The 10,244-nt window shown below is 48.5% G+C and overlaps 1 protein-coding gene across 6 annotated transcripts in view; it reads left to right on the top strand.

Moving 5' to 3' along the window:
• The first annotated feature begins 7,258 nt into the window (after window positions 1–7,258).
• Window positions 7,259–10,244, top strand: part of SDSL (serine dehydratase like) — a 15,312-nt gene continuing 12,326 nt past the window's right edge. For 4 of the 6 annotated variants that reach the window (XM_028116695.2, XM_088019421.1, XM_028116696.2 and 1 more), the window contains exons 1-2: window positions 7,259–7,342; window positions 9,675–9,877. In XM_028116695.2, the coding sequence (XP_027972496.2) occupies window positions 9,861–9,877 (17 nt within the window). In that variant the 5' untranslated portion in view covers window positions 7,259–7,342; window positions 9,675–9,860. Of the gene's footprint in view, window positions 7,343–9,646; window positions 9,878–10,244 lie in introns of all 6 variants that reach the window. The other 2 variants (XM_088019422.1, XM_028116697.2) reach the window with 2 other exon arrangements.

Here is a 10,244-nt window from a genome sequence, read left to right as displayed (position 1 = left end):
TTCTGACCAGGCAGCTGCCGGAGGATCTTGGGGGAAGCCTGGCAGCCGTCACTGGGCAAACGTCAAGGGGATCAGTTTGGGCTGGTGACTCCAGCATCCCAACGTGGGTCAGTTTTCATATGGCAAGTGAATCGCTTTTCTGACAGGCCCAAGTTCTAATCCAACTTTTGTCATCGACTTGCTGTGTGACCTTGGACAAGTTACTTAACCTCTCTGTGCCTCAGTTTCTTTAACTGATAATAGTGTCCACCTCTTAGATTCGATTTGAGGATTTAAACCTAATTGGTGTACAGCTAAAAGGATGGTGCCCAGTGACTTGTGGGCACTTAATAGGTGATGGTCATCTTTATTTTCTGGTGCTCAAGAGGGCATTTGTGTCCCTAGTTCTGGGTGATGGGGCACAAGAGCTTTTCTCTCTCATCTAGTCCTCTTTAAAAGGTCTTCAGAAGTAGGGGAGGAAACTGAAAGTCACCTTCTCCCATGTAGCAGATAGGAAAACTGAGGCCTGGATCTATCCAACACAGAAAGGTGAGGGCAGAGCCCACAGTCCCAGAAGGAGGGGCGGGAGTCTGGCTGGGGGACCTTGGGCAAGTTGCCACCCTCACCTCTGCCTGCTGGCTCTATTACATCACACCCTCCCCAGAAGTGTCCCCGAGGATGGCCAGATCGGCGTGTCCCTGGCTGCAGGAGGTGGGGTTTCTGGTTGTTTTCACAGCTCCGAGGGGAACGGGCAGCGCTCATCTGTTTGCCCACTGTGGCCGGCACAGCCAGCCCTGGAGTCTGCTGATTGGTTAAGGTCTCTGGCTCCTGGGTCCATCACACCTGGGTTGAAACTGACACCCAGGTGTGACCTCAAAGAAATCACTTAACTTCCCTTAACCTCGGTTTCTGGCCCCCAGAAATGGGGGCGAATCAGCTCAGTGCCAGGTGTGGAATAAGGGCTCAAAGAATGGTAGCTGCTATTATGATTATCTTTGGTCTTGTTATTATAATCCAGGACCTTCCCAAACTCTCTGGTCCCCTTTCCCTGAGTCTTCCCTCCTCACTCATGTTTCCTCCCCGTCAAGTCTGGGTTGGTACTTCTTTGGGATTCTGCAGCCTGGCAGCCCCTGGAGTCTTTTCCCAGGGGCTCGTGAGCAGATTTAGGACAAGTCTGTACTGACCCTTTCCCTGCTGGATTCCCCACTCTTGCCTCCATCCACTCAACATCCTATGGGGCACAGGACAGCATTCCCCCGCTCTGCCCCCACCGCCAAAGGATTATCTGGCCCTGAACGTCAGTAGTGTCAAGGTTGAGAGACTCCACCTAAGGGTAATATGGAATGAGAATAATACCTCCCTCATTCTATCTTCTCTACTTCTATTAATATGACCAGGAGAAATTAATTAATTCTATTCGGGTGAAATGTGTTTTATCTAAAAAGCCTGTTGTTCTCTATCCAACTGCTACTCAATTGACCTCCAGAGAAGTTAAAAGATTTTTTTTTTCTTGGTGAAATTAACCCAATTAGATCAGGGCTATCTTGTTTTGGACCTGATGCACTTAACCTCTGTGGCTCCCACTGTAGGACTTGGCATCCAGCCCTCTTCATGTTCGTTCACCTGGCTTCAGTCCATCGTTTGATTTGATTGAGACTTTGTGACCCCTTCTTGGGTCATTCGACAGCGCTGTCTGTAGTGATGCCTCCCTGCTTTGCGTCATCCGAAAATGCGGCAAACATTCTCTTGGTGGGCCCTTATGGCTAAAACTGGCCACAGCCAAGGTCAGAACCCCATGGCCACACTGGGCCACCCCCTTGCACTTATCATCATCCATCAATCAACATGTGAGGTGGAGTTGGCTAGGTCCAGAGGGCCTGTGAGAGATTTTGTCCAAAGGTCGTAGAAAAATCAAGATATTTGCAGCAGGATTAAATCTCAGACCACAAACTCCGTGTGCAACAAATGGGGACTTCCTTATTTTCCCCTAACTTGGCTTAATTTTTATTTCAAGCAGATAATTCATTGGAGGCAATGAGGGGTTTCCCTTTCTCACCAGAGACGGCAGGGACATTCAGGGGCCAAGTCCATACGGGGTGGGTGCTGAATGTTTCCATTGTCGGCCCCCCACCCCAGCTTGCCTGGGAGCCCTTCCTCATTCTCAGCCATGTGGGCCTTGTCCTATAGTCTAGGGCCCATGACAACCATTCCAGAGAATGGTTGGAAACTCAAGGTGGCTTCCCCCTGAGTTGTAGACATTACCATAAACTCTTTCTCTTATTTTGCTATTATTTCCATTCCTGGAGGCAAAAAGCACTCCCCGGTTTGTAGGATGCCTGTCTTCCCCACTCCCAGCAGTGGAGCTCAGGACTAGACTCCTACCAACTGTTAACTTTGCAGGACATTTGTGAGCCAGTGGTTAAAGCTTTGGTTGCTTGAAACTGTCCACTGTGGGAGTATTGACACCGTGAAAATCAGCAAATGTTACAAATCAGGACTCTTTTTTGTTTGCTTGCTTGCTTGTTTGCTTGCTTTCTCTCCCTGTCTTTTTCTCTCTGTCTCTCTGTCTCTCTCTCCTCCCCCTGAGAGGGAAGTAAGGGGGAGAGAGTGATACATTAGTATTCTCAAAAGATTATTCCTCCCTCACACATGCCTCATTGCATGCATTTTCCCAATCAAGCAGGCAAATAACTGGCAAAAGGGAAAAAATTAGGACAATGATCCTGGGATAGCTTTCGTTCACTGCCCCTTCTTTATCTAATGGTTGCAACAAATGTCTTTTCCAGCTTTTTCTCTGTCCTCCACTAGCTTCTCAACATCTCTCTCCAAGGGTTGGGCTTGTTTCTCTCTCTGCAGTAAAACACAGGATTTTTGTCAAGCTCTATTTTAATGAGAATAAAACCAGCTTCATTATTTGAGTCCTCTCTGAGGAGAAGCTTTCTGCAAAGAATTCGCTTGTAAGGGGTATTGTTATTTCCCACTATTTTTGCAGGTTTGGGTGTAGGGACTTAAAAGAACCCTCTTTTTATTTTAGAATAGTTTTAGATTTACAGAAAAGGAAATTTAAAACTGCATAGACCATACAGGGACTTCCCATATACCTGGCTTCCAAATTCTCCTGTTATTAACAACAGTACATTTGTCACAATTATTGATCCAATATTGATTCACCAGTATTCACTGTCCATACTCTATGCAGACTCCCTTAGTTTTTCCCTAATGTTCTTCCTGTGCTCCAGAGTCCTATCTAGGAAAGCACACTATGTTTTATCATTATGTCTTCTTAGGTTCCTCTTGGCTGTGACCGTTCCCCAGACTTCCCTAGTTTTCTATAACCTTGACGGTTTCAAATAGTCCTGGTTGTAGATTTTGTATTTTTTTTTTTCCTCACGAGTAGAATGGGTTATAGGATCTGGGGAGGAAGACCATGGAGGTAAAGCGCTCTTCTCAGCACATCACACGAAGTCTGTATCAACTACCAACATGACTTACCACTGTTGATGTTGACCTTCACCTCCTGGTTGAAGTAGCGTTTACCAGGTGTCTTCAGTGTAAAGTTCCTTCTTTTTTTCCAGGTGTGGGATTTTTTTAAAGTTGTGTCCATCTGTACGCCACATGGACCCAGGTATGTTTATTTGGGGTCCTTACTGTACCTGTTTGGTAATTGTCTTTCTGTCTGCAGGTCACTCAAACCTGTCTGTCTTGGGATGGGGGCATCACTACACAAAGCTGAAGGATTTATTAATGCTCCCCGCTTCCCTGGTGACAATGACCTATCTCATGTTGGGTCCACACCATCTCCTAGACAGATTCTTCAGACCTGTGCTGTCCAATCTGGTCACCGCTGGCTGCTTGTGGTATTTAAATTTAATAAAAATTAAGCAAAATTTACAGTTCAGTTCTTCAAATGCACAAATACATTTCAAGTGGTCAATAGCCACAGGTGATGAATGGCTAGCATATTGGACAGCGCAGATGATGGGACATTTCCATCCACAAATTCATTATGGCCCCCTCCCCCTTACCCCTCTCTTCCTCATCCCACTCCCCTAGTCACCCCGGGACAACCAATGTGATCAGCATGATTCTCCACAAACCTACAGGTATTTACATAGACTGGTATTTTAGGCACTTTTGGTCACGGTTCCTTGTTAGAAAAAAAAGTCCTTACCCACTGTACATATATATTTTTTCCTTTTCTCACTTACAATGCACCGTGAACATCTCTATGGGTCAATAGGTTTAGATCTAATTTATTCTTTGTGATAGCTGCAAAATATTGCATGCTGAGGGTGTATTATGACTTATTCAACCATTTCCCAATTCAAGGACATCCAAGCTTTCAGTTTTCTGTTTGTTTGTTTGTTTGTTATTCTAAATAGGATTCTAATAAACATTCTCATACTCTTATCCCTACCCTCTGGCACTTTTTATTTTAGAGAATAAAATCTCCTAAATTAAGATTTCTTGGTCAAAGGAATGGGTATTTATCCCCTTGTAATCAACATTGACAGATTTATTTTCCAAAAGGCTGTAGCGATTTCTGATCCCACCAGCAATGTGTGACGGTCCCTATTTTCCCTCATACTCACCATCCCTGGTTGTTATTGCTTTTATGCCTTTTAAAATTTTTTGCCCACCCAAGAGTTTAATTTTTTTGAAGGGCATTTTATTGTTGCTCTGATTTGTATTTTCCTGTTGCTGCGTCTATAACACTTCATTGTATCTGTTCACGGACATGTTGACTATAAGCCATGAGAGCCAGGAATATCTATTTGTCTTCATCTCTCCTTTCCTAGGGGTCTAGATTTTGGTTGTTTGGTGTAATGTTTGCTGAATGTACAAATGAGTGGCTTAATTCTGAAAGCCGGCTGGGAGGTGGACCCGGGGCTTCTGACATAACAACACAACACAGTATCTTAACTGAGGTCTCAGACTCTTTGCGCCTTGCCAAGGTAAGTCATTCGAGCCCAGAGAGGGTCTCAAGTTAGGGGGCCGCTGGCTTACTAACCGGCGAGACTGCTTGCTTCACTGCCTCAGGCCCACTTCTTTCACCTGGTTAGTGCAACTGGGCCTCCGTGGCCTGGAAAGTGTATGACGCAGTCTAAATGCGATTCAGGAGGACTCATCCCCTGTGTCTGAGGCTCCATCCCTCCTCCCCACGCTGTTCCCCTCGCCCTGGGGACAGCTGGAGGTGAGGATGGTGAAATGAAGCTTAATGAATAACCCAGGGGACTGGCTAGGGTGAGTGTTTGGCGGCCCTAGGTGTCAGGGACAGGGGCTGGCTGACGAACATAGCTCTGGGCTCTGGGACGGGACGGGTCAGTGACCTGGTCCACCTCTCCAGTCTTATCTGCTCTCTGATGCAGCCACCCTGGCATCCCTACCTCATGCTCTTCCAAGCCAGGCCCCTCTGCTTCTGAACGCTGGCTCTGCCACTGCTGTGTGACCCTGGGAAAGTGACTTGGCCTTTCTGAGCTCGGTCTGATTCCACAATAGAGGCTACATTACGACATACACCTCCCCAGGGTATTGCAAGCATTCTGTGATATGATGATGTCCTGTTCCCAAACTTCAAACATTCATTGCCACCTTTGTAATTTCTGCCATTTGCTGTGTCACCTCTTATAATAATGCTAATACCAATAATAGCATTGAACACAGAGAGCACTTTCTACTGTTCTAAATAGTTTACATATATTAACTCGTTTGATCCTCACATCAACTCTGCCAGAGACTCCCTCAAAACCTAATTCCCAAAAGCCTATTGTTGACCAGAAACCTTACCAATAACAGAAAGTTGGTTAACATGCGTTTTGTGAGCTATATGTATTTTATACTGAATTTTTACAATAAAGTAAGTGAGAGAAAAGAAAATATTATTAAGAAAATCATAAGGAAGGGAAAATACATTTACAGGCTTGTGCTGGAAAAAGTCCACGTATAAATGGACCCGCACAGTTCAAATCCATGTTGTTCAAGGGCTGTCATGTTTCCTGTGCTAGTCTGAGCTGTGTGCTAAGACCCCACTCCTCCAGGAAGCCCTCCCTCGTTTCATCCCCACCCAGCTGCCCTAAGAGACCTTCTGTTCCCTGTCTTCCTGGGGGTGGTAAAATTGTCACTGAGTTGGATGGCTTTCTCTGCCCTCTAGTCCAGGGGCCACCTCGGGGTACGGACTGGGTTTTGCCACCTGTCTGTCCCCAGGGTCCAGTCCAGGACAGGACACCTGACAAGGACGAGTACAGGTTTAACGGGGGGATGGCTATGAAGCTGCCAGAGTCCTCATCAAGGATCCTGGCCAAGCAGCTCGATGTGACCCCAAGCAGTCAGGAATTAATCATCAAGTCTGGGGAGGTCACACACAGTCCTAGAAGGGCAAAGAATATCTCGGCTGCCAGGTCCTTCCTGGAGCTCGCCTCCCATTTTGTATATAGAGAAACTGAGGCTCAGAGATGGTTGTGACTAGCTCAGTTTCACCCAGTGAGATGGTGACGATGTAAGTCTGATCATGTTATTCCTCTGCCTACAGCCTTCTATGGTTCCCTAGCCTTCCTGGGCAAGGTCCAGACTCTGGAATGGCACAGGCATCCCTGCGGACCCTGGTCCTTGCCTACATCTCCAGCACCAAACCTGCTTTCCTCCAAGAAGCTTTCCCAGCTTCCTGGGGGCAGGTAAGGTACCCGCTCTGGCTGTCCACAGCCCTGCCCCACCTCTGCCTGACCACATCTGGGAACACTGATTGCAACTGCTCTCTGGTGGCCCCTTGGGAGTTCATGAGAGCAGGGGACATGCTGTATTGTTGGAGACTGAAGTCCCAGGGCTTGACACATAGTAGGTGTTCAGTAAATATTTGTTGAACGAATGAATGGTCAAAGACGTTCCTTTGAACAATAAATAACTGTTTGGTTTCCTTTGTTGGGTGTAAAATATTAGAGGTGTGGAGGTGCTTCAGAAAAAATGATGCCTTCTCATCTTTGTGAGAAGATGACCCTGACAGTGGTCATGGGTCGTGGCTTGGCACTCAGGGCAAGCCCTGGGCTCGTTGTAAGAAGATCTGGACATGTCTGTGTCACAGAAGAGGTCGTCCGGGGTGTCTCTCGCTGGCTGGGTGGCCTTGGCCAAGTGAGTCTCCCTCTCTGAGCCTGCATCGTCATCGGTCAAATGGGACCATGGACAGCGCACAGGGAGGCCCTGAAAGTTGATCTGGTCCCCTTTCTTCCTCTCGCGGGGAGCTGGCCCTTTAACGTGGGAGGCGGGGCCAAGGCCACAGGAAGTTGCGGGAAGCCGGGAAGAGGGGTGCCGAGGCGGGCTGGTGGGCAGCGAGCTGGAGCCAAGCTGGGTCGGGGGACTGCTGGGCAGGCGGGTAAGAGGGCCTGGGGCCCAAAGAGTGCTTCTGGGGCTCTGTGTGCGTGTGTGAATGGGAGTGGAGGGTCGTCCGGAAGGTTCCTGGGCAAGGTCCAGGATGAGTGGACAGAAAGTGAGAAGGTATGGGTGCGAGACCCTCCCAGGAACACTGATTTAACTCAGGGTGCTCTGTTGGTGTATCCTGCCTTGGAGAAGGCTGGGTGCCACGGACTCGTGATGGCTGGGGAGCAGCTCCCGCTTGCCAGAGGGGCAGGACTGGGCAATTTGCCAGCCAAGGTTTCCCTGCCCTGGCATCAGGGGTTTGGCTGGGAGTGTCCCCCAGGTGGCCTCTGGAAAAGCCTGAGGGACAAAGAAGGCAGAAACAGTAGATGGTCCTTACTTGGGCCCAGTTCATAGAGGCAGCAGGTGAGGCTGTGTGAGGAAAGGTGACGTGGCCAAGGTCATGCTTCCTGGGACCTGAACCCAAGCTCCAGGCTTCCCACTGTACTGCTCCACGGCAGAGAGGGCCCAGGGCTCCCAGCTCAGCCCCAGTGGTGGCCACATGCTTCGAGAGCCATGTGTCCCTAGGCCACGGTCCCTCCTTAGCTCTAGACCTTAGTCCAGCTTTGCCGCCCTTGCCTTACGGGCATCTGGGCTTGATAAGGCTGTTGGAAGTTTTGGGGCTTGTTCATTTGACAAGCCTGCCGTTCTCCTGTGGGCTGTTAGTATAACCAAGAGGGCTGGGGGAGACTGGGGGCTGAGCCAGGGGCATTGGGCTCCCAAGGACAACTGGCAATTAAGTAGGAAATGCTCACACCTTTACCCACCACCACCAACACCACCATCATTACCACCTAGTAGAGACAGTATGGCATGGTGTTAAGAGCACAGATGCCAAAATGCACTGAGTTTGAATCCTGGCCGTGCCATTTCCAGCTGTGTGACCTTGGACAGGTTCCTTAACCTCTCTGGGCCTCAGCTTCATTATCTAGAAAATGGAACTAATAAGCAAACCTATCTCCAGGTTGTTGTAATGATTATACGAGATGGTCTATGAGGTTCTTGGCACCGTGCTTGGCTGGTAGTAGGTCCTACACAACTATTAGCTATTATTATGTGTCAGGCATGGAGTCGATGCCTTCACTATATGGCCTCACTGCACCCACACAGTGATTCTGTGATGCATAAGCTCTTCTCCCAGTTTGTTGTGTGGTTAGTTAATTCTCATTTTTCAGGTCTCAGTTTTAATGGTCATTTCCTGCAAAAGGCCTTTCCTGACTTTTCTATCCACAATAGGTGTCCCTGTTTTTCTCTTTAAGACTCCCTGTATGTATGTTTTCCTTAGTAGTTTTCACCATTTTTGATTATTTTGTTTGTCTATACAGTTATTTGTTGAATGCTGATCTCCTCATCAGCTCCAAGAGGAGATGTCTGTCTTGCTCACCGTGGTATCCGCAGTTCCTAGGTCAGGGCCTACACCTCGCAGGTGCCCTATAGACATGTGAGAGAAAGGGTAAGCATGCCCGCACGGTTAGAAGGCCCCAGAGAGATGATGCCTCTAGATGACTGGCTGATGTCTGACATAGAGTAGGGCAGAAGGGAACATGACACAGAGAAGTTGAGGCACTTGTTTGGGTCACACAGCTAGGAATACTGAGCTGGTTTATAACTTTGGTCCCTGACTGACCCCTAAGCCCAGAGCCGAGGTGAGGCCCAGGCTGAGGTATGCTGACTTTGGGTGACCCATAGGTCCCTCTCCCTCAGTGCCATGCCCAGTGCCCTGATGGAACTGGGTGGAGGTGGCTCAGACTCTGCCCTGCCTGGGGAATCCCAGGGCCATCCCAACAAGGGCCCCTGGGTCAGATGCAGAGACGGGAGACCTCGAGCCCTCTGGTGGGGCAGGGGGCACAGCCCTAATTAAGCGTGAACAAGGAGCTTGGACCCTGGAGTTGGGGGGAGTCTGCAGCGCTCCTCCTACTGGCCGGCAGTGGAACTGCAGGGCTTGGCCCAATGCTTTTCTGCCCCAGAGAAAAAAAGAGGGGTTGCATTTGCTCCTTAAAAAAAAAACAACCCTCTATTCCCCCCTCTTCTCATTTCCTCCCTTTTTGTTTCTCGTCTTTTCCCACGGGGTCATTCACTAACTGTGCCTTTGCTTAAAACCTCCAGACGGCTTCCCACTGCAAGTAGAATTAGAATAACATCCCAGCTCCTGACCAGGGGCTGGAAGGTTCCCCAAGTCCCTGCCCACCTCTCCTTGCTCGCCTCCTGCGCCCAATCCCTTCTTCCCACACCGGCAACACCGCAAGTTCGTTTCTCCCTCAAGGTGCTTCCGCCTGCTGTCCCCTCTGCAGGAGTGCTTTTCCCTGGGCTCCCTGCTGTCACTCATCTTGAACATTCCCCTTGGAGAACTTGCAGATGGAAAGACAATTCAAAGCCCTCTCAGCCAACTTGATACTCACAGATCTGATTTGCATCCTGATTCAAAGTGTTAGAGACCCCAGATCACTGACCGCAAAGCCAACCATTTATCCCATTTAATGAGACGATTGGAAAGGTGAGCAATTACCAGATATTTGATGATATTGAGAGATGATTGTTAATATTTTTAGGTGTGATAATGGTATTGTGGTGACGTTTTTTAAAAAATTAGCATCTTTGAAATATGATTTCCATAAAATGAAATTAGCCCGGGGCGCCTGGGTGGCTCAGTCCGTTAAGCATCTCATTCTTGATTTCGGCTCAGGTCATATCTCAGGGTGATGAGATTGAGGCCCCCGTTGGGCTCCATGCTGGGCATGGAACTTGCTGAAGATATTTTCTCTCTCTGTCTTTCTCTCCCTCTTCCTCAGTCCCTCCCCCTGCTCGCTCTCTCTCTCAAAAAAAAAAAAATTAGTCCACTTTGAGTAAGAATTCAGTGAGTT

This window comes from Eumetopias jubatus, unplaced genomic scaffold, assembly GCF_037043125.1.
Source record: "Eumetopias jubatus isolate StellerSeaLion01/CBP00866 unplaced genomic scaffold, mEumJub1_p1.0 scaffold_16, whole genome shotgun sequence".
In the NCBI taxonomy this organism is placed as follows: domain Eukaryota; kingdom Metazoa; phylum Chordata; class Mammalia; order Carnivora; family Otariidae; genus Eumetopias; species Eumetopias jubatus.
The sequence above is the reverse complement of the archived record's forward strand: the minus strand, read 5'-3'. Positions and strand labels throughout refer to the sequence as shown.